Source organism: Microcaecilia unicolor, chromosome 1 (assembly GCF_901765095.1).
Source record: "Microcaecilia unicolor chromosome 1, aMicUni1.1, whole genome shotgun sequence".
Classification (NCBI taxonomy): Eukaryota; Metazoa; Chordata; class Amphibia; order Gymnophiona; family Siphonopidae; genus Microcaecilia; species Microcaecilia unicolor.
This window is the reverse complement of record NC_044031.1, coordinates 498,057,689-498,083,061: the sequence shown is the minus strand read 5'-3', so window position 1 is coordinate 498,083,061 and position 25,373 is coordinate 498,057,689. Positions and strand designations below refer to the sequence as shown.

At 41.9% G+C, this 25,373-nt stretch overlaps 1 protein-coding gene across 1 annotated transcript in view; it reads right to left on the bottom strand.

The window, feature by feature from the left end:
- Nucleotides 1–3,292: 3,292 nt before the first annotated feature.
- UBXN2B (UBX domain protein 2B) overlaps nucleotides 3,293–25,373 on the bottom strand; it is a 65,581-nt gene continuing 43,500 nt past the window's right edge. The window contains exons 6-8 of the mRNA XM_030189488.1: nucleotides 20,542–20,679; nucleotides 14,007–14,168; nucleotides 3,293–3,676 (exon numbers count right to left, since the gene is read on the bottom strand). Coding sequence (XP_030045348.1) covers nucleotides 3,514–3,676; nucleotides 14,007–14,168; nucleotides 20,542–20,679 — 463 coding nt within the window. The 3' untranslated portion in view covers nucleotides 3,293–3,513. The remainder of the gene's footprint in view (nucleotides 3,677–14,006; nucleotides 14,169–20,541; nucleotides 20,680–25,373) is intronic.

The following is a 25,373-nucleotide window of genomic DNA, read 5'->3' as shown; positions in this document are numbered from 1 at the left end:
GACTCCATTGCATACTTCAGGTTCATTGGGCCTGTCTCATTCTGATGGTATTGCTGTGCTCTTTGAGTAGATATGCAATCTACTTAGCTTTATCTCCAAAGAGATTCTCCCACTGGCATTGCACATCTGCAAGCTTTTCTTACACTTCATTCTTTAGGTATGAGGCTCAGCACTATGAAAGTCCACAGGTACCAATACCCATGTTCTTCCATACCTCTTCCCTTTGCTCACTAGTAAACTAAGCTGTGCAGTCTTGCCTTGAGAGATGGTGGGGATCATTTTCAAAGTACTTAGACATACAAAGTACCATGTATTTTATGTGTCTAAGTGCTTTGAAAATTTGCCGTCTGTCTGTAATTCCTCCATCTTCTGCAAAACATTTTACATTTACATGTCCATGAAGAGCTGGTAAGAAGCTATGCAAGAAGTAAGCATAACATTCTGAAAAAAATTTTCCTCCCAAAAAACTCCAATATCTGAGCCTCCCTCCCCAGGGATACCAAAGAATGAGTTCTGGAGTTTTTTGCATTTTTCAGCGTGGATTCAACTAGCATGCAATGGTAGTGGGCTACCGCTTCTTGAAACCAGGAGCCTTCTGATCTTTGTACATAGAATCAACCTTCTTATTTATAGGCTGAAAAGAAAGTGGGGTCTCCAACATTTTCATCTGTGAATGGGCTTCCTTGGGAAGATTGAGGAATAGGAGGATGTTCAATATTTCTACCCTGGGTTCCTCCTCCATCTCTAACTTAAATTGAATGACTTCTGCTATTTCCTTAATAAAATGAATAAGGAGAATTTCTTAGGTGGGAACTTTCTCCTTTTGTTGAGTGGAGTAGGATCTGACAGTAAACCAGTCACACCCTCCTGTTCAGAGAATCTGGCCAGTTTGTAAACAAAATCCCAGGAGTGCTCAGATTCAGACCCTGAGAAATACTCCAAGAGAGATGTCTAGGTTTCTGCATGGCTCAATCTTTTGTACATTCAAGTAGGTAGAGAGTACTGAGCTCCCCCCCCCCCCATGCACTGAAGATAGACACTATGCAGTAGATACATTCGAGGTTCTTTGATGTCTTGGCATCAGTGTCTCTTCCCTAGACAACACATAAGTCTCAAGGCCTGGCTGGCTCAACATCAACAAAACCGAAGCTGCTGTGTTATGACAGGCAAATATGCACTCCAGTCCCTCATTGATCTTTCTGTTGAGTTCCTCCTTGAAAACTGCTGAAGTCAAGGCATTGTGAAGTTAGTAGGAGTGACCATGTTCTCCTGAATTACTTGGGGAATATTGGTGGCTTGGTATCAGATCCTTTGAGGTGGTTGAACCCCTGTAAGTAATGAGGAAGATGAGTAATGCCCCTATACAGCCCAGTTCCAAAATGGCTCGTTAGTGTTGATATCCAGTGGCACTGCTCAGTTAAGTACTAGAGTGCGTTCAATATGGCCAACTGAAAGGTTCAAGTTATAGAAGAATTGGAGATTGGAAGTTTTTGTTTTAATGTTTATGCTTTTGTGAGTTAAGGTATATTATGGTATGATAATATAATTGTTGTTACATATGATTATTTTGTATGTATGGTGTTAACCACTTAGAATTGTAGATTATGTGGTCTATAAGTTTTAATAAATAAATAAATAATCTTTTCACAGGAAGATGGCTGTAGAGACAAATTTTGATTGGCAGGCTTGCTGAATGTTTTGAACCCAAACAAAAAAGAAAAATAGGGGAAGGATAAAGAGAGGGAGGCAATAAACTTATAAATGCTCATAAAAACTAGCCAAATGAATGAAACACAGAAACAGTCTGATTTGACTGATGATGAAAAATAAAACTTGAAAGTAGCTGTTGGGCTGCTGCAGTGCAGGAAGTCCCACTCATGTTCTCTAAAGACTTTATCTGGTCAATATTCAGCTGGCAGTGGTAAGCGTTTTTTTAAGTACTTACTGTCACAGGCTAAGTTAGTCTGGGATAATCAACACTGGGCCTAGCTTATGCAGGCCTCAGCTGATATTCAGTTGGGCACTCACATTAGAGTTTCTAGTCAGATCCTTTCCTCCCGAATCTGATCTCCCCTCCCTCTGCCCCCCAAAAGCAAAGAGTAATACTGAGAGGCTGCCACAAGAGATTGTAGCAGTCATTTTGAATCTAGAGCCATGATGGGCAGGAGCAACTGGGAACTGTTCCTGCTCCTTGGACCCTAGACCACCAGATATTTGAAAGGTAGGCCCAGGGGAGACCACCAGATATTTTAAAGGTAGGCCCAGGGGAGGTGAGGGGTCCATTTTGAGAGCAACACAGCTCTTGAGGAGGAAAGAGGGAGGAGGATAAGATCTAATGAGGGTCTTTGCTCATCGGGAACTGGGGAGAGGGGCAACAGAACTTCTCAGACCACCACCAGGAAGTTTATCTGGGCACCGGCTGATATTCAGTGTCAGTGCTTGGATAGTAACAGGGTACATTATGCAGGTGTCTTATCTGCCCAGTTAGCACTGAATTAGCACTGAATACTGCCAGTGCTCAGATAACTGCTGGCTCGATCCAGACTCTGTCCTCAGACCACCCCAGCACTACCCGGATAGTGTGGGGCAGCACTACACAGTTAAGTGCCGCTGAATATCAGCAGTTAGCTGGTCCCAAGTTATTTAACTGGCAGGAGCCTCTCCTGTCCGGTTAAATTGCTTTGAATATTGACTCCTTAAGCTTAGAATATATTCTGATGGAAATGTGCAGTAATGTAGCCCAGTTCTGTGACAGGAGAATTACTTGTCTTCAGGGAACATGTACTTGTATTTAAGAATATTTTCTCAAATGTTTTTCTTAGCAAAATGGGTCTAGTTCAATAAGTCATTCTTTACAGTGAAATCCCTAAATCCCTCTAGTTGCTCTGCTTCTATTTCTCTAATATTCTTCTTAACATGTGGAGTTCAGAATTGCATACCATGATCTAGTGTGGTATAGCAAATGCTTTACATAATGGTTACTTTCTTATCACTTGATTTCACCTCACTCTCACTTACACGCTTTAATTGCTGCTGCCTGACTTGAATGTTTACACCTAGCTACCTTGTCTACTATAATTTCCAACTGTTTACCTAAGTTAGCAGAAAAAATGTTTAAACTCATGAAAGCTCCACTCAACTTTTCAGTATATACTGTAATCATGTAATATGTATCCAAGAGTAAAACAGAACTCATAAGCTATATACTGTATTTGGCTACCTACAATAGAGTGATAGATTATCATCATCCTGGTGTTGTTGCTCTAAGTTAGTTCTATTATTACAGATCTGCTGTAAAATTCTACTTGGAATTCTCATTCATATGTATTACATAACTTGGACAATAATCCTTGGTTCACAGACATTCTACATATGGAAGAACAGTAGACTGCGATAAATTGATCTGTGGAAATAAGAGGTCATATTGGTTTTAGTTTGTCCCATTGCTGGTTGGAAGAAACATTATCCTTTAACAACATGGCACATATTTCAAGTCAGAGCCCTGACAAAAGGTTACTTTAGTCGCTGAAGAACCACAGTGTTTAGTAAATCAGCTTCTTGTATTGTCTGATTTTCATCTGTTAGTTCAAGGTTTGGGAATGTAGTCACAAGAACAAAATCCTCTGTAGCAAATTCAGGCCGTGATTCAATAATAAAGTGTCGGACATCCATAATCCTAAAGAAAAATGATGTAAATCAACATACGGCATAAAAGAGGAGCATCAACTTTAGATCTAGTACCGAATAAAGAGATGCTTCAAAGTATGCAATATTAATATTTGGAAAATAAGCTCTGCATTTGCTGTGATCTGATTGGTTCAGGGTGCAGTGTTATAAAATAAAACAAGAGTCATATCTCTTATTATATATGTTATATAACATCTCTCTGAAAAAAATTAGGATGGATTACATATCTATTAATAAGAAACCAAAACTGAATATGCTAATAAAAGAGAAAATTCAGGTGCCAACATTGTAAATATATTAATCAGACAGCATGGCATTTTTAAAAGCAAGATAATATTTTTATCATACTCCCAAGGAGATTCCGAAATAATGTTTGGATGCAACATTGTAATGCTATGGTATTTGTATTGGATAGAACTACTGGTGAGAGAACACCAAAGTCCCATGGAGAAAAACACAGAAAGATGAGCATCAGGCTCTTCAAAACAGACCAAGGACTCTCAATATGAGATTAAAAACTTTTACTGAGGATGACTCGACATGGTACCATGTTTCGGCACATGTGTGCCTGCTTCAGGAGTCTTGATGAATATGTTTGACAGTCACAAGTAAATGTTATTTACAAGCGACATAGCTCCTCACACCCATGAACGCCATTTTTAAAGACCAATATATGATTATACTCTAAAAGATACATCACTGAAAATATTTGTGACTGTCAAACATATTCATCAAGACTCCTGAAGCAGGCACGCGTGTGCTGAAACATGGTACCGTATTGAGTCATCCTCAATAAAAAGGTTTTAATCTCATATTGGGAGTCCTTGGTCTGTTTTGAAGAGCCTGATCCAGTTCCCACTCTTTGTCTTGCCATAGAGCTACTGAAAGCAGATAACTATGGAATAAGCAGAGTTTAATTTCAACTTTTTAAAGTGAAACAGTGTAAACCAAGGGACTGTGTGTTAACATTGGTTGTTAAATGTCCCAAACAGAAGAAAAAGAGAGTACTCGATATGATGCTAAACAAAAATCTCTCATTTACAATAATGGCAAGAAACTGATACTTTTTCAAACAACTATAATTCTGTGGAGTGCATCAAACCATAGGAAATGAAATAAATGGGGGAAAAAGCCTCTGAATCTAGCCCAGCCTCCAACCCAAACAGTTAATGTTAGTAACCAAGGTTGAGAAAAATTTTTTCTGGGTGTTTTATCTTCATCGGGACCAGTGAGCAGGAAGCATGCCTGTGTTTGAATGTTTTGGTTACTCACGCATTGAGACAGTGACTTCTAGCAAAACTCTGGCCAAAGTCGGTGTGTTGGACCGTTGACTTACACGTTGTTTTGCATCTGCACCTGCACTCGAAAGTCAAGTTTTCAAGCTTTCATAATTTTTGGATCCCTAGATATTCTGTGGAGTTTTAGCACTTTCTATACTTCGGAAATGTGGGGTTTTTTATGCCGATGAAGATAAAACACCCAGAAAAATCAGATAATGAAAAGAACTACAATTCTGGATACAAAAGAAACCACTCATACAAAGAAAATAGAAAACAGTTTAAGAATCCATGGGGGGAGGGGGATAGAAAGGTAGGGAAGGAAGTGAGAAATAGTGGAAAAAAACAAAACCTAGGTAGAATCAAATGCTTGGTGGAAAAGCCAGGTTCAATGTGGCTTACATATTGCTAAAAAGGCGGTTACAAAATTTAGATTTGTAGAAGTCTAGTACATAATACAGAAGCACAATACGCGCTTAGGTTGATATATTAGCATTTTGTGAGAGAGGTTAATATTATTGTTTTCCATTTCTGAACTTTTCATGATGGATGTTGGTGTTGGATTAGGCAGATCCAGGGGGGAAAGACTTCTTGAAAAGATGTGTTTTCAGGTTTTTTCTGAATTGTAGGTAGTATTCTGTGAGTTTCAGGTCTTTGGGTAGTGTTCCAAAGTTGTGTGCCTATAAAGGAGAGGCTGGTGGCATGTGAAGATTTGTATTTTATACCTTTGCAATTGGGGTAGTGAAGGGTTAGGTAGGTTCTTGCTGTTCTCGTCACATTTCTTAATGGGAGATCAATAAGTTCCGTCATGTAATCTGGGGCGAGTCCGTAGATGATTCTGTGGACTATTGTGCATATTTTGAAAGTTATGAGTGTTAATAGGAAGCCAATGTAAGCTTCTTAGGAGAGGTTTGACCATGATTGACCATGAGTTTTTGTTTAATCTGTTAAGCTCTACTGGTATTGTGGGTAGAGTTTTTACTTGGTTTGAGGGTATGACGGGGTTTATAGAACACTACTCGAGCAGTTGCAGGGTGGAGAGAACTGGGCCCTGGTTACATAAGGCTGATTTATCTTATGGTCTACAGAGAACAACTGTTAAAAGTAAGCAACTTAGCTTTCTCCATCAACAAGTATGAAGAAATCAGTCACACATGAGGCTTTTCAAGCTAAAGATTACTAAGAGAATACATCTAAAGAGACATTAGTATAGAATTAGAGATATTTGACCTTCAGCAAGTAACCTGGGAAGGAAAATTGGAATGGTAGATTGAATTGAAGCCCTTATTTAAAAAAAAAAAAAAAAAGGCTTTGCAGGATTGTGTGACCAAAAATACTGTTTCTTCTGGATATATTGTTCAAACAGTAATGTGATGTGAAAATATGAATTTAAGACCAAATCAGAGTCTTACTGATCTCTTCTACAGAAGCTGACCTTTAATGAGTCACTGATGTGAGTCACTGATGTTGTCATAGCTCTGAACTGATATGCTTTTACTTTGTCTAAGTCTAAGCCTACTGAAGCATAAGAGAAATAAATGTGTTCCACTATGTATTTATTCAGACTTATTAACCACATCTCTTTTGCAGTTTCACATAATGCACAATTTACAGTACTAATATACCCATAGGAGCCAACTTTTCAAAATTATTGGGGGTGCTATGGCCAGTGGAAATAACCCCTCCCTGGCCACATGCAAGGAATGTTCTCATACTGGGGGTTCAAGCACCTACAGCACTCACAGAGTCGGCTCCTACGAATATACACATGAAATCCAAAATAACAATAAAGCATAGTAACTTGGAAGGAGATTGAAAAAAAAAAAACATCCAAGTTAGAATTGGGACGCCCCACTCATTACGTCCAAAAATCTCACGGCCATTTTCGACCAGGAAAATCATAGGGATTTTCTGTTTGAAAATACGTGAGGACATTCTTGTGCTGAAAACATCTAAAATGAACAGTCATTTTCCAAACTAAAATGTCCACAATATGAACGCCAAAAAAGCAGGCACAAAAACATCTGCCTGGCATCATTTGTACCAAAATGGTCACACAGATGTCCCTGCAGAGCAGAGGGGCTGCCTAGTGGTCAGTGCAGTGGACTTTAACAAATGAGACCCAGGTACAAATTGCACCTTAACTCCTTTATTATGTATTGTGAGACCTCCAAGCACAGAAAAAAAAAACCTACTGTACCTAACTGTACACCACTACAATAAACTTCAAGCCTGCCGGTGTCTCCTATATGTAGGTACAGTAAGCATTTTGTTGTACTTGGAGGGCTCACAATTTCCACCAAAAAAGAACTAGTTAGAGTAGGATCTGGTCCTGGAAACATGCCTCCAAAATTTCCCCTTTGCTATTTGGATGAACTCAGTGAAAAAGGTCCAAATTCTACCTTTTTGAAAACCATGATTTGTATGTTTTTAGCAAAATAACTTTTTTTTTTTTTTAGCCTTTTCTAGACATCCATCTGTTTCACAAATGAGTGCCGTGGAGGGGCATAATTGAATGCGAACGCCTATCTCCATGGGCGTCTATGTCCGAAAACGGGTACGTGAAGAGGCGGGACAGACCGTATTTTCGAAAAAATGGACGTTTTTCAGCTGGGTGTTTTTTTTTTTTTAGCGATAATGGAAACTAAAAACGCCCAGCTCAAAAACGTCCTAATCCGAGCCATTTGGTCGTGGGAGGGGCCACGATTCGTAGTACACTCGCCCCCCTGACATGCCAGGACACCAACTGGGCACCCTAGAGGTCAGTGCGGTGGACTTCAGACAACGCTCCCACATGCATAGCTCCCTTACCACGGGTGCTGAGCCCCCAATCCCCTCCCCCAAAACCCACTACCCACAAATGTACAACACTACCATAGCTCTTAGGGGTGAAGGGGGCACCTACATGTGGGTACAGTGGGTTTTGCAGGCCTCCCATTTAAGGCACAAGTGTTAAAGGTAGGGGGGGATGGGCCTGGGTCTGCCTGGCTGAAGTGCACTGCGGTACCCACTAAAAGTGCTCCAGGGACCTGCATACACGCAGGCCTCTAGGACTGGTTGCTGCTATATAACATTGGCACACCAGTTGACACCTGAAGACTAATCTCTCCGAAAACGTCCTTTATTGGAATAAGCACGCTTACTCACAGTTAACTGCAGATCAGAGGTTGTGCCCCACTGGCAACGAGTCTCCCTGGTACTGAGATGAGCAGTAGGTCAGAGCTGGCAGAATGCTGTACAATGCCCTCTTTCAGCCACATTCAAGGGAAGAACTAAGTTCTGTAACGTGGCTAACACGTGAAAGGGATCTAAAACTGGCTTACAAAAATTGTCACTACCTCATGGACTACCGGAAACAAAACAGGGCACACTCTGACCCAGTAAGCAGAGGGAAAAGCACCATGGGAGTAGAGCCTACCAACTACCAACATCGTGAGCATTTAACACAAGCTAGTGGAATCACGGAGCCCACTACCCTACACCCACCACAATGCGTTGCTGATGTGACTCTGCAGTGCCCTTAACAGAAAAGGTGTCACACTCACCCGAGAGCCACATCAGAACCAGGGAAATGCTGTCACAGGATAGAACACATTCTGCTGTCATGGAGGTGGGTACGGCATTTGAGGCTGGCATAGAGGCTGGAAAAAAAGTTTTTAAAGTGGATCTTTTTTTGGTGGGAGGGGGTTAGTGACCACTGGGGGAATCCGGGGAGGTCATCCCCGATTCCCTCCAGTGGTCATCTGGTCAGTTGGGGCACTTTTTTGGGACCTGTTCGTGAAAAAAAAAGGGTAAAAAAAAAATTGACCCAAAATCGCGGTAAAAACGTCTTTTCTTTTTTCCGATTATCAGCTAAAGACGCCCATCTCTCCTCAGCTGATAACCAAGCCCCAGTTCCGCCTTCACCACGCCTCCAACACGCCCCCATCAACTTTACCTGTTTCCGCGACGTATTGCAGTTGGAAACGCCCAAATCGGCTTTCGATTATACCGATTTGGGCGCCCACTGGAGAAAGACGCCCATCTCCCGATTTGGGTCGCAATATAGGCGTTTTTCTCTTTCGATTATAAGCTGGATAGTAACATATGGCATCTAGTCTGCTCTTTTGAAGGAGTCCAGAGAAACAAAGTAATTCAGGCTCAGTTGACCATGGTGGAAATATCTAGGAGCCAATCGGTAAAGGAAATGGAGGACCTTCATAAGAAGCCAGAGAAGACGTCTCAATCAAAGTTCACTCTGGAGGTATGGAACTCTATCTTGGTGGACCAACTTAGTGAAGCTCAGACAGAGGCAGAGGAGAGGCTATGCCTAATTACTGAGTTCATAACTCAAAAGGGTCAGGTCCGGAGGATGTAGTAATAGTGGTTAGCGTATCTGCGTTTAAAAAATGGTTGGACAAGTTCCTGGAGGAAAAGTCCATAGTCTGCTATTGAACAGACATGAGGAAGCTACTGCTTGCCCTGGGATTGGTAGCAAGGAATGTTGCCACTATTTGGGTTCTGTCAGATTCTTGTGACCTGGCTTGGTCACTGTTGGAAACAGGAAACTGGCTAGATGAACCATTGGTCTGACCCAGTATGGCTATTTTTATGTTTATGTATCTTATATTCTAAGAATGACTTGATAGATGCCTTACAAGTGCCAGCCATGATCCTGATATACTCTAGCAGTAACAGCCAGTTACATGACCAGCTAAGACAGCAGAAACGTCTAGTGAAAGAGCTATATGAGGAGAAAAGAATTTGTGACAGTGATAAGAAGGTAACCTGCATACTGCAGGAACTACAGGGATGGCTGAAGGAGAGTGTCGCAGTTGACCATTTTGAGACATGAAGAATGGGTCTGAACAATGAAGTGAATGAAACAGCTAAGCAGCTGGTAGCCATAGAAGGGGTGCTGCAGCAGCAGCAAGAGGTCTAGTTGCTTAAGGACCAAATTTATCTGCTAACAGTCCAGATACAGGGCTAGCAGGCAACAGCAGAGGCCGCAAGAACAGAAACAGAGCAGCTGCAACAGGAGTTGGCAGCAACAGTACCACTGCAGTAGTACACTGAGCTGTAGGGGCAACTAAATGAATTTATGTAGAACCAAGCACTGGAGACCAGTAATGCCAAGCTACAGACTCAAGTGCAGGAAGAAATCCTCAGGGAGGGCAGAACACAAGAAATAGAAAAGGCAGCCTGGCAGGAATGTGCAAAGCTGGATGCAGCAAATGGGGCCCTAAAACAAAATCAGCAGACAGCATGTCACTATACATGAGCATGGGAAGATTTACAGATACTGTACAAGCAGCTGGCACAGATTCAAGTGTAACAGAGTGTCAGAACCAGACCAGCTGGAGTCAGTAGGGCAGTAGAACTCAGGAGTTGGACTGCTTAGACCCTGAACAGAGAAACAGGACCTCCAAATTCACGTGTTCCATCCTAGTTGGAAAGAGAAAACCAGCCGAGAGCCACTTGGTACAAGGACTTGAGGAATATGGACTGTGAATCCAAAGGTTAAATGGCTTGAAAGAGAACAAATCTAAAAGTGTCTAAATGAATGAAATAAAGAGAGTCTACAAATCAGTTTTGACCATTTGGGAAATCAGTGATGATGTAATTTCCAGCATAGCTGTTCTGTCCTCTGCTTTGATTCAAAAAGATGTGCCACCAGAACCTCTAGGTCTGTTTTAATTTTCTTAGTTTGTTTTTCAGTTCTGTTTTCAATATTTGTTTAAGGTTTTGAAATTCCTTTATAATCAACTCACTCAATCCTGGCGTTGTTGACGCCTTTTTCTCTGGAGTAGGTGGATACATTTTAAAGTCGAGATCAGAAACTGAACATCATGTTGGCTATTTTGTTGCTAGACATCAAAATCCATATGATATTAATATCTTCAAGGCAGAAAAAATGCTAGTGTAAGAGTAAATGTCTTCTTTTTCACAGTTGTTCCTCAGGAGAGGTTCATCCTAAGCAGCTATCTTGGCTGTGCTCTGGAGTGCTCCCTCAGGAGCTTGGAGAGTTGAAATAACTTCTTATCCTATGTCTGGAGCTCAATGCATATGTAATGGTGCAAAAGGGATCACTTGCACAGTTGCTGCCATTTGTAACAAGAGTTTCATTGTCAACAGAAGAAAAGACTTTATTTTGTTGCTGACAAATTGCACCATTTACCTTATTTCTTTCCTTTTTCTTGAGGAAAAGAAAAGTTTTCCTTGCGTCTGACTGCTCCTACAAATAGATCCTCTAAGAAACATTTAGATCACATTTCTGGTAACTGATACAAATCCCAAAGACTCCACAGTCTAAATTGTGCACAGTGGGGCAGAATGAGCACTCTGACAGGCCTGAGCTCTTTATTGACCATTTGTCTGAGTATGAGGAAAACATTATAAAGATGATCTACTACCATTATAATACATTTAGAAAATATCCTTGACGCTGCAGAGAATCCAAATGGTAGTAGAACGCTAACCTAATAACTTCCTGAGGGTAGAATAAAGCGGGGGAAACATTTTTCTATGTTCTGGATCAATCATGATGTCTATATATGCATCTTTGAAATCTAGAGCGTATAGTCAATCATTTTTGTTTAGAAATGGAAAAATCTTGAATTTGTATTTTCCAAGGAACTTGCTTAGATCTCTGAGATGAAAACCTCCTAGCTCTTCTGGAAGTCTAGCTGATTTTAGTGTTCTGTGATCAGTCCTGGAACCAGTAGAGAATGAAACTAAAATTACTTGCACAGCAGATGACTGTACAGGTTTTTGCAGCAGCACAATGTTACCTGCTACCTCCAAAGAGCTTCCAAAATAGGTTCCACTCATTCCTGAGGCACTGGCATATCAACAAAGTAGGTCTTTATAAACTCCCAGAATATTGTCTTGAGGTGATCCTTCTGACACAAGGTAAAAAAAAAATCATCTACTCTCTTGCTGAATAGGCAGTCTTGATGCCTGGCTCCTATATTATATCTTTGTACATTTCACTAATCAGCTTAGTCGAACTGTGACAGCACCAATGGCACCAGACAGAGACCGTGGTGTCTTGCCAGCATGGAAATACTTATGTTTGCCTCTAGTACCATTTGTTTTCTGTGCTAACACTTTGGCATCCTCAGGCTTTTCTCCTCAGTACTAACTTCACCTTTTCTAATGCTAAGAAAATCCCTTTTTTGATGCCCATAATTTCTGATGCCATAGAGAGCAACTTCCTTCATGCCTTTATTTTGGGGCAGTCTTCAACTATCCTAATGTGGATCTTGGAAAGTCACTACATAAAAGAGGTTTTGCTTCCTATATAATAATTCTCACCTCCAACAGGATGTGCTTGGGACCGTGCCTGCCGGAAGTGGTCTGCTAGGCAGGCACGCACTGACATCAGTGACAGACAATTTGGCAAAGCAAAACAATCTGAGTGCTGGCCATTAGGACACAGGGTTGATAGGAGAGTTTTAAAAGACTGAAGGAACAGAAAGTGTTAAATGGGGGGAGGGTGGAGTTCTGAACGACTGAAAGACATGAACATTTGGGAAAGGAAAACAATCTGAATGCTGGCCATTAGGACACAGGGTAGATAGGAGAGTTTTAAAAGACTGAAGGAAACGAAAGTGTTCGGGGGGGGGGGGGGGGGGGGGGAGGGGGGGAGGGGGGGGGAGAGAGAGAGTTGTGAATGACTGAAAGACATGCAAATTTGGGACAGGAAAACAATCTCAATGCTGGCCATTAGCACACAGGGTACATAGGAGAGTTTTAAAAGACTGAAGGAACCAAAAGTGTTCGGGGGGGGGGGGGGGGGGGGGAGTTCTGAATGAATGAAATAAATGAAAATTTACGAGAGGAACACAATCTGAATGCCAGGCATTTTGTACACAGGGTAGATATGGACACTTTTTTAAAAAAATGAAGGTACATGAAAGTATTACCTCTTGGGGGAGGGGTGAGGAGGAAAGCAGTGGGGTATCCGGATACTGGGTGTTAGGGCCACGGGGGTACATAGACTTTTGAAAGCCTTAAGGAACCAAAGTGTGGGAAGGAAGAGGAACAAGGAGGGGAGGAAACGGGGGTGAGGTGCATTAGGAACAGGGGAGGGGGCCCTGTCACATACTCTCATTCTCACACACACACTGTCACACAGACAGTCTCACTCTGTCACACACCCACACATTCACTCTGGCTCTCTCTCTCAAACATACACACTCCCAGGAAAACCTTGCTAGCGCCCGTTTCATTCGTTCCAGAAACGGGCCTTTTTTACTAGTTTTTTAATGAAAGAGACCTCATACCAGATCTACTTATGCCTTTTTAAGCTGACCGCGCAGATCTACTTGATTTGCTTATTATAACTACTTTCTCCCCAGTCTGGCATGGTGAAGTGGCAAGCTTGACTCAGGACTAGGACAACAGCTCTCTTAGCTTCATGCTCCCATTTCTTGCTCTAGGATACATTTTAGCACATGCTAACAATTTGGTACATCACACAATTACCCAAATACATTAAAAAGGAATCATAGAAATACACTACTGACATATTCCTTCTGCATTCTGGACACCTTTTAAAACTACTTGTGGATTTTTCTGCCATTACAAATACAAAGGAGGTAAAGTTGGAATCCATTTTGAAGGCAGGATAGGAGGAAAATAGAAAACAGGAAAGTGGAGAAAGCTTTTTTTTTTTTTTAAACAACTTTGCAGGGGTGGGTAAAAGAGAGATTGTGTGAAAGAAGAAGACAAAAAGTAACTGAAGTAGTTTTCAAAAGGGGCAGCTCTGACAGAATTCTTGTGCATATACAGTAATTTTCTAGTGATTTCTCAGCTCTGAGGCTCCTCAGTTTCAGCTACTTTTATGGAAATAAACTTGCATATGTGCATTGGGCTGTCTCTTTTTCAAAGGCGAAGAGGCTCTGACAGCCCAAACTTAAAGAACGTTACTACATGGGAATATTAACACAGTAGAATCAAACAAACCACAGGGACACATATCAGAAGCAGAAACAGATGATGAACTGCTGTATCACAAACATACCTTAAGTATGACATTTTCTCTTCACATGTACATACCTGTGGGTAAGATTAAATCTCTGTATTAGACGACTCCCATCTGCTAACCTTATCAGAATTTTAGTTGTGGGTACTAATTCATCAACCATAACCTCTGCATTAAGAAACGACTTGTGCTCTTCTTCTGGAGAAGAAGGTGTACTGACAATTTCAGGGGTCAGACTGCCACAAAAATTATTAAACAAATCCAATTACAAGGCTGAAAAATACTTTGAAAAACAAAATATGGATTTATGTAGCAGTAAAGTACTTGCAAACTACAAACCTGAAGCCAGTGTAAGGTGTGGCATCATAGCCAATTGTTAAATCTGTTAAGAACCCACAAGTTTGTTGTGCACACAACAGCAATCTGTATCAGGGGCCTTAAGAATTGCAAGGAAGCCTAGTTTTCATGACACCCATAATGAGTGTTCATCACACAATGGGGCAGATTCAAGAAAGGGCACCCAAAATATTTTTTATTTTATTTATTTATTAGGATTTTTTTACCGCTTTTTTGAAGGAATTCACTCAAGGCGGTGTACAGCAAGATATGAGAACTATGCGTCAATTCTATAACAGCAACTGAGTGTGAAATTGCCAATATAGAATAGAGTGTAAGTTGGCATAAGCATGCCTAAATTTAGGCGAGAGCCCTTATGCCATGTAATCAGCTGGTGTAAACACCAGCACCTACAGTTGGCAGTTGTACACACAAGCGATAGCATTCTATAACTTACCATGTAACCGCTATACAGTGGTGGAAATAAGTATTTGATCCCTTGCTGATTTTGTAAGTTTGCCCACTGACAAAGACATGAGCAGCCCATAATTGAAGGGTAGGTTATTGGTAACAGTGAGAGATAGCACATCACAAATTAAATCCTGAAAATACATTGTGGAAAGTATATGAATTTATTTGCATTCTGCAGAGGGAAATAAGTATTGATCCCCCACCAACCAGTAAGAGATCTGGCCCCTACAGACCAGGTAGATGCTCCAAATCAACTCGTTACCTGCATGACAGACAGCTGTCGGCAATGGTCACCTGTATGAAAGACACCTGTCCACCGACTCAGTGAATCAGTCAGACTCTAACCTCTACAAATGGCCAAGAGCAAGGAGCTGTCTAAGGATGTCAGGGACAAGATCATACACCTGCACAAGGCTGGAATGGGCTACAAAACCAACGGTAAGACGCTGGGCGAGAAGGAGGACAACTGTTGGTGCCATAGTAGAAAATGGAAGAAGTACAAAATGACTGTCAATCGACAAGATCTGGGGCTCCACGCAAATCTCACCTCGTGGGGTATCCTTGATCATGAGGAAGGTTAGAAATCAGCCTACAACTACAAGGGGGGAACTTGTCAATGATCTCAAGGCAGCTGGGACCACTGTCACCACGAAAACCATTGGTAACACATTACGACATAACGGATTGCAATCCTGCAGTGCCCGCAAGGTCCCCCTGCTCCGGAAGGCACATGTGACGGCCCGTCTGAAGTTTGCCAGTGAACACCTGGATGATGCCGAGAGTGATGGGAGAAGGTGCTGTGGTCAGATGAGACAAAAATTGAGCTCTTTGGCATGAACTCAACTCGCCGTGTTTGGAGGAAGAGAAATGCTGCCTATGACCCAAAGAACACCGTCCCCACTGTCAAGCATGGAGGTGGAAATGTTATGTTTTGGGGGTGTTTCTCTGCTAAGGGCACAGGACTACTTCACCGCAACACTGGGAGAATGGATGGGGCCATGTACCGTACAATTCTGAGTGACAACCTCCTTCCCTCCGCCAGGGCCTTAAAAATGGGTCGTGGCTGGGTCTTCCAGCACGACAATGACCCAAAACATACAGCCAAGGCAACAAAGGAGTGGCTCAGGAAGAAGCACATTAGGGTCATGGAGTGGCCTAGCCAGTCACCAGACCTTTAATCCCATTTGAAAACTTATGGAGGGAGCTGAAGCTGCGAGTTGCCAAGCGACCAGCCCCAGAACTCTTAATGATTTAGAGATGATCTGCAAAGAGGAGTGGACCAAATTCCTTCCTGACATGTGTGCCAAACCTCATCATCAACTACAGAAGACGTAGACGCTGTGCTTGCCAACAAGGGTTTTGCCACCAAGTATTAGGTCTTGTTTGCCAGAGGGATAATACTTATTTCCCTCTGCAGAATGCAATATAAATTCATATACTTTCCACATGTGATTTTCGGATTTAATTTGTGATGTGCTATCTCTCACTTTTACCAATAACCTACCCTTCAATTATGGGCTGCTCATGTCTTTGTCAGTGGGCAAACTTACAAAATCAGCAAGGGATCAAATACTTATTTCCACCACTGTACATGCCCCTGATTCTGACCATTAGCACGCCCCCTTTGTAGTTCTGCACTATGGCAGTTATGGCGCATAACTACAAATTAGTGCCAATTAGCTGTGATAATGCCACATAAGGACTATTATTGCTACTTAAAGCCAATTGGCACCTAATTTAACAATTAAGGGGCCCTTTTACTAAGCTGCGTAAGCATCTATGTGTGCCCAACGCGCGCCAAAATGGAGTTACCGCCAGACTACCGCATGGCTCTTGAGGTAATTTCATTTTTGGCGCTCGTCCGATACGTGCATCTGAAAAATATTTTTTATTTTCGGGTGCACGTAACGGACGCGTGCCAAGTGGTACTTGGCACGCGTTGAGTCATTACCACCCGGTTACTGCATCCTTACCACCAGGTCGATGGCTGGTGGTAAGGTCTCAGACCCAAAATGGATGCGCGACAATTTTTCATTTTGCCGCACGTCCATTTTCGGCCAAAAAAAAAAAAAAAGAAGCCTTTTTTACAGGCGCACTAAAAAATGGATTGGCCCACGCCTACACTACGCAAGCCATTTTCAGCGTGTCTTTGTAAAAGGACCCCTAAGTTAGATGCACAAAAGGCACTATTTTATAGCTTGGATGCCTAAATTTGCATGCTAGTCAGAAATTCCAGGCATGCAACTTTATAGAATCTGGGGGAATATGTAGACATATGGTTTGAGAAACCAAATTAATTTGAACAGCTTGATCACTTGGAAATAGATCAGTCTGTGGCCCTCAAAACCAGTACTGCATACCTTAGATCTATATAACACTGTACACTTTCTATTGTTATTTTTCTTTTTCTTTAGGGGGTCTTAGCTTCGCTCGAGTTATCTGCAGCAGGGCTCATTTGATTCCTATGGGCCCTGCTGCAGATAATTCGAGGCTAAGCTTTAGTAAAAGACCCCCCTTACTGTGTTTCTCCATGCAATAGTTAAACTGGGCAAACCAACAGAACCTGCTAGATTACAGCTACACAATTCATAGAACATAAGAATTTACCTATTAGTTCAGACCAATGGCCCATCTAGCCCAGTATCCTGCTTTCCAACAGTGGCCAAACCAGGTCGCAAGTACCTGGCAGTATCCCAAAGAGTAGCAACATCCCATGCTACCAATTCCTAGGGATAAGCAGTGGTTTTCCCCAGGTCTACCTTAATAATGGTTGTAGAAGTTTACTCTATAGTATGAAGCTGTTTTCCATATTTCCCCCAATGCACCCAATAGCTGAAGCTAGGTGCTACAAATCTAAGTTGAATAACATTTCAGTTGAACATTTTAGTTTAAATGTAAACATCATAAATAATTCAAAATTTAGATTTTCAATCCACTTTTCATGTCAGAGTACAAAGCACATGCTTTTTAAGAAAACTCATTTTGGTTCGATTAACAGTACTAGAACTAGGACAAAACAAATGTTGGAATTTAAATCCTTTTTTCACACTCAGCTGCTGCAGGTAAACATACTACAAAGCTCAGAATGTACAGTTTCTCTTGTTAATTTATTTATTTTTGATACATTTGTACCCCGCGCTTTCCCACTCATGGTAGGCTCAATGCGGCTTACATGGGGCAATGGAGGGTTAAGTGACTTGCCCAGAGTCACAAGCAGCTACCTGTGCCTGAAGTGGGAATTGAACTCAGTTCCTCAGGACCAAAGTCCAACCACCCCTAACCACTAGGCCACTCCTCCACTGCAAAGACGTCATGAGAAAATAAGAACTATAGCGGTCTTTTTACTATGCTGCGGAAAAAAGGGGGCAGCACGTGTTTTTGACAGGCGCTGAGGCCCCCTTTTACCGCAGCAGGTAGAAGGCTGTGTTTTTAAAAATGAAATGGCCATGCAGCAAGTAAAGCACTTGCCATGCGGTCATTTGTGGGGGGGGAGCACTTACCGCCACTCAGGTGACAGTAAGGGCTCTCACACTAACCTGGCAGTAACTGGGCAGTGTGCAGCACTGCCCTATTACTGCCAGGTAAACACCAGTGCTACAAAATATTTTTGTAGTGCCGGAAATGGTATGCGCTGGGGTGGGAACGACCGGCTGGGCTGCTGCAGTAACCCGGCGTTACTTCCGGTTTAGTGAGTGCTAAGCCCATGTTGGGCTTACCGCTGCCTAGTAAAAGACCCCCATACTTATTAATGAAATCACACAAGGTTTAATTCACTGAAAAAATATTTTTATCTAAGGAAAGAATAAATATTGGCAGATACTCTGAATCTGCCAAGTAGCATTGCAAAAGTGAATATCTGCCTGACAATGAGTCAAGAGAAAAATATGTTTATACAAATTTGAAAAAAGAAATGTATGCAGGAGAGAAGTGACTACTATGGGGGGAAGTTATCAACGTGGGCTACTGTTAAGACTGGTTATTTTACCACAAGTTGTGCTAGTTTAGCAAAGGTTCCATTTTATGCAATGAGACCCTAGACTAAAATAACACAATTTGTGGTAAAACAACCCATCTTAGGGGGAAAGTTATTAACGTGGGTTACACCCATCTTAGGGGGAAAGTTATTAACGTGGGTTACTGTTAAGTCGGGTTATTTTAGCACAGGGCCTCACTGAGGTGTCCTTTTTATTAAGCTGCGGGAAAAAGGCCCCTGCGGTAGCGGCTGTTTTTCCATGCGCTAGGGCCCTTTTTTACTGCAGTCAGTATAATGCTCCCCCCCCCCCCCATAAATGTCCACGAAACAAAGTAGATGATGGCAGAGAAAAACCTGCACGGTCCATCCAGTCTGCCCAACAAGATAAACTCATATGTGTTACTTTTTGTATCTGCCATTTTCATGGCACAGACCATAGAAGTCTGCCCAGCACTAGCCCCGCCTCCCCCACCGACTCTGCCAACCAATCTCTGCTAAGCTTCTGTGGCCATGTGGCAGGGAGCACTTACTGCCACCCACTGTGGTGGTGGTAAGGGCTCCCGCAGTAACCGGGCAGCATATAGCGATGCCCGATTACTGCCGGGTTAGTGCCGTGCTATGCAGTGGCATAGCCACAGGTGGGCCTGGGTGGGCCCATCCACTTAGGGCTCTGGCCCACCCAACAGGATCCCAAGCTCCGCCAGCTGAAGAACTCCCCCTGATGGTGCTGAAAACACTGCTCTCCACTTCAGCAGTCTAAGCTTCCTAAGCTGCTGATACTGGCCTGATTGCATTGGGGGGGGGGGGGGGGGGGGGAGGAGAAAACTTGGTGCCCACCCACTTCTTGACTAGGCCCCACCCAAAATCTGCTGTCTGGCTACGCCTCTGGTGTTATGGGAAAAACAATTTGCCAGTGCGCCAGAAATGGGGTATGCTCCAGCCAGAACTACCACCCGCAACATATTGGGCTGGTGGTAGGTCCGTTTTAGCATGCGGTAAGCCCTTGTTGGGCTTACTGCCACTTTGTAAAAGACCCCCCTGAATAACATGAAACCCTGTGGTAAAATAAGCCGACTAGGTTTTGCTGCTGAACAATGGCTGAAACTCCATTCTTCCTCCACCCCAAGGGATATGAATGCTGACCAATGTTCCCTCTAAGCAGAGTGCATAAGCAATTGCTCATACATTATAGGAGCATTGCTCATACATTTTACATGGTTACTCACAAAAATGTTTTTTTTTTTGTGTGCTACATCCAGAAATGCACTGCTAATACTGGTGCTCAAAAATTGTTGTTTCTTAAAAACTTCTTGCTCACATGAAAAACAAAATTTCCACACATCAGGCCACTCCTTAGAGGAAAACACTGATGCTGACTCTGTAGTTTCCCCAGATTACTTGGGAACAGAAGTCAGATCTTCTGCAAGGCACTAAGCATTTGCTACTCAGCTATTTTTCAGTGTATTACCATGTCTTTAATAACTGTTATGTATTGCTATACATTCAAACATGATAAATAATGAAATAGATTACTGATGACAAATGCATGTAAAACATGTAGATGTGTTTAGAGCTGGTGAGAATTAAAAAAGTGATAAGAAAGCAAGAAGATTGGGTGAAGATATCTTATAAAAATGTCATTGTTCCAATTCAAAATGTTGTTTACGGTCTTGTATAAATATCACATAATGAAGCTATAACACACAGTCCTTAGGCTCAAAGGCGATTAATAATAAACTGGCATGCTCTGTGGAAAGTATGAATATAAAATGGAAAAGATGAAATTCTGATGGAATGGTCTACAACAAAATGTACTTTTCAATCTTTACCTTCCAAGTTTTTGTCCTTCTCCACTAAATGCTTTGAATTTCAATCTAGGCTTTATATATTCCTGATCCTGATGGTCTTCCATATCTAAGTTAACCTGACCACGATGGACCAATCGCTGAAGTTCCAAAGGGATCTCTCTTAGTGGTAAAAATAAAATAGATCATTTTTTAAGTAAATTATTTGCAGTTTTACTTACGCAAACAAAAAGCTTATGGTCATCTACTGTAAGTGAAATTTTAATAAAAGTTTTTAAAAAATTTGTCATATCATTTTCATCGTATTTCCCTTTTTTTAACTGCAGTTTGTTCATTTGGCCAAACTGCCTTGCAGCTAGGTTCACATAAATCTTGTGGTTAATTACAAAGAGAAATTACTCAAGTAGTTTCTCTTTGAAAATTAATTTCAGTTTGCACCTGATATTTCTGTGGGCAAACAACTGGAGTCAAAATATATGCATACACTTGGAAATGTCAATGCATGCACATTGTGTTCACTTTCCTAATCCAAATATGCCTATAAGATAACTCTTTTTAAAGCCAGTTAAAAGTTTGCACTCTGTGGGAATCCATGTATACTTTTATTTAGACTGTGAAGGGCAATTTTCAGCCATGCTAACTTACCCATGGTAAGTTGCTTTAAATTATCCTTTAAGGGTGTAATTTTATAAAGCATGGTGTATATATGGAAAAGAGCTCTTATAAATGTACTGCATAGGTATTACCAGAGGTATGATTTTGGTGAAGTTGAGATGTAGGTGCATATTTTATAAAACAAACAATTGCACATAGAGTACACAAACACGTGTTCATCTTCTTTGGAGTGGGTGTAAATTTGTGTGCTATTTGAGGTCATTGCAGGAGTCTATTTTATAAAGGCACATAGATGCCTGCTTCCTTTATAAAATGTAATCTAGGTGCCATTTTGAATGTATCTGGGGCTAGAATCTATATATGGCGCCTGAAAAATCGGCACTGAAAATATTTCCGCTTAGGCATATTCTCTAAACCACATTTAGATTTAGGTGCGGTTTATAGAATAAACTCTGGCAGCACACATAAGAATTTATGTGCACCACTTTACAGAATACGCCTAGCGAGTTGTGCACGTAAATTCTAATTCATGCCAATTAGTGACAATAATTGCTTGTTAAGTGGCAATTGTTGACGCTGACTGGCTTGTTAAGTAATTACATTGTGTGCGCAAATCCAGAATACGACCAGATTTGTACGTGCAATTTTGGTCACACTATATAGAATCCAGGGGTTGATGCCTTGAATGATAAATAAGAAAAACTGAAGATTTAAATATCCTGTTGCACAGCAATGCTTGAAACACGATCATGTTGGTGATGACAGACATATAACTTTCCTTTTGGATGTAATATCAGCATAAGACTAGCCTTTAAATATGAATATGACCGCAAATATAAAAATTTTCTTCTGTGGACATAACTTCAGCACAATACCAGTTTTGAAATTTGAAATGACAGCAGCACCAAGCTGAGTATCTGGTTAGATTTACATGCTATTGACATAAATTAATCTACAGTATACAAGGACATTTGGATACAGTAAAGGTTTTAGTTTGTTCAACATACAATTAGAAAATAAGAACATAAGACTACATTTGACTGATTATAATTATGAGTGATAGTTCAATGGCCATGAAGTAAGGTTCATTATACCCCAAATATGGTGGTCCTTTTTCACCTATAATAAGACATTTTTGAAAAAGATTGTTTTGTAAGAAGTGAGGTAGTTTTCGAAGATATAAATGCATTCTGGTCAAGATTACAAAACCTATCACCTGATATCAAATCATATTATGATAGAAAACTGTTGGCACTGTTTTTATTCAGAGGCAAAATGATAATACTTAAGGTATGCAAGAATGTTTATGGAAGCAAAGTCAGTCCTCATTTAGGGGTCCTTTTACCAAGCTGCGGTAAAAGGGGGCCTGCAGTGGCATCGGCGACAAGGCCCCCCTTTTACTGCAGCGGTAATAGGGTTTTTTCAAAGGGGAAGTAAATAGCCATGCACTAATTCAGCACACTGGAACATAGTCATTTATTCCTGGAGCCCTTACCGCCTCCCATGCTAACCTGGTGGTAACCTGGGATAAGTAGCATAAAATCTGTTTTACTGTTCTGGAGTCTTGCTAGGTACTTGGGCTAGATGGACTTTCGGTCTGTCCCAGTATGGCAACACTTTTGTTCTTAACTGGGCAGCGCTGAGTACCACCAGGTAAGCCCCCAGTGCTAGAAAAAAATAAACATGTTCCTAGTGCCGGAAATGGGCATGGCGGAAGATGGAACTACCACCAGGCTCCTGAACGAGCCCAGCAGTAGGGCCAATTTGCCACACACCACTGCTGTGGTAGCCCTACCATGGCCTGCTAAAAGGGTCCCTTAATGTTTGGAAACATCCTAAACATTTATATAGAAAACCTATGTATGTATATGTGTGTGTGTGTCTATATATATATATATATATATATATATATATAAATATATATATATATATATAGACACACACACACACACACATTAGTGGAACCAAGCCCGTTTCCTCAACGGGCCCTAGGAAGGCTGTCTTGTAAGCGATTTTTTTTCTCTCTCCCCTGCCCTCCCCTCCATGTCCAGCGATTCTTCCCTCCCCTCCCCTCCCATCGATTCTCCTCTGCTCTGCTCTCCCCTCCCTGCCCGCGATGTCCTGCGATTCTGTTCTTCTTTGTACCTGAACGTTCTCTGGCTGGCTGGCTTTGTTCAGTTCCGTTCGTAACATCCCCAGACATCAGCTCGCCTCCAGTGTTCCCTTCCCTCTCACTGTTACCTTCCCTCTCACTGTTCCGCCCTCTGACATCATTATGTCTTCACGCGAGGTTGGGACAATGAGGGGGAATGGAACGCTGGAGGCTGGGTGACGTCAGGAGATGTTACGAACCCAGACAGACAGACAGCCATGGAACGTTGGAGATACAAATTATTATATAGGATAAACAGTTGCAAATAAGAAAACAAGATGTGCCCTTGTGATTCAGAGCAATGGTCTAACAAGCCCAGAATCCAATCTCCAACAGTGGCCAATATTGCTCACTACCAGAAGGGGTGGCAACTCCCAACTCTACCTTGAACTGTCTTCTAGGTGTTTGCTAAGCTTTAATTAAAGCCAGCTACATTAATTGCCTTGATCACATCTTCTGACAGCAAATTCCACAACTTAATGGACCACATTCTCTGGCAACAAATTCCACAGCTTAATTATGCATTGACTGACCCCCCCCCCCCCCCCCCCAATAAAGTTACCTGTAAGAGGTGCTATACAAGGACAAGATGATACCAGCCCTGGCAGCTGGGTGGCATCATCAGACTGACCCTGGGTCAGAGAAATGTACAAAAAGCTTGACAGGTTTTGAGAATGCTCTGCTGAGCATGTATGGGAGTTCCTACATCTGTATCATTATGTGAGACTACTTCAGTATGGCACAAATCAAGTACTAGAAGCCAACTCCTACAAAAGACAGATGGATTTTGTAAAGACTGATATTCTGCTGTCTTCAGAGAACATCTGCTGACATCGCTTTCTCTGAGGATAAGCAGGATAACATGCCTCACAGAGGGGAATACCTAGCTATAGGTTGCCTTTAAATAAAAAAGAAATGGAAAAAATGTAATTTCAACAGATAAAACATTACATTATTTTGTGGAATGGGGCCATTTTTTGTACGTTTCTTATTACTTTATTAAACCAAAGCAGTCTGGAAATAACAAAATATGCGCAAGAGGAAGAGATGTTGAAATTGGATTCTAAACCTTAAAGAAACTCTACAGGGCAGATTAACCAACCCTACTATCGCATCAGAAGTCCCCATCAAAACAACAATGTGATGTGAATATGTGGACAAAAGTCCACATCACAGCCTTGCAGATCTCTTTCATGTAGGCCGATCTGAAGCTGGTGACTAATGCTGCTATAGCTATGACATTATGAACTTGGACATATCCTTATAGAGTCAAATCTACTTGGGCATTTCTGAAAGAGATACAATCCGCTATCTAATTGGATAGTGTGAGTTTAGCAATGACAGTACCAGGTTTATTGGGGTCAAAAGAAACAAACGTTTGTGTGGACTTTCTAAGGGCTTTAGTCCATTCCACATAGAAAGCTAATGGGCTCATTTTCGAAAGAGAAGCACGTCCATCTTTCAACATAAATTGGAAGATGGATTTCCTTCTCATGTCCAAATCGGTATAATCAAAATCCGATTTTGCACATCTCCTACTGCAGTCCATCGCAAGGACAGCCAAAGTTCAAGGAGGTGTGTCGGAAGTGTAGCGAAGGCGGGACTTGGGCATGCCTAACACGTGCCTAACTTAACTATGGACGTCTTTGACCCATAATTGAAAAAAACAAGGACGTCCCTGATGAACACTTGGATATTTTCACCCGGATGTGTTTTTCTTACGAATAAGGCACAAAAAGGTACCCAAAATGACCAGATGACCACCGGAGGGAATCGGGGATCACCTCCCGTTACTCCCCCAGTGGTCACTAACCCCCTCACACCCTCAAAAAACATCTTTAAAAATATGTCATGCTAGACTCTATGCCAGCCTCAGCTGCCATACTCAGGTCCATGACAGCGCATGCAGGTCCCTGGAGCAGTTTTAGTGGGTGCAGTGCACTTCAGACAGGCGGACCCAGCCCCATCCCCCCCCCCCAACCTGTTACGTTTGTGGAGGAAACAGCGAGCCCTCCAAAGCCCACCACAAACCCACTGTACCCACATCTAGGTGCCCCCCTTCACCCGTAAGGGCTATGGTAGTGGTGTA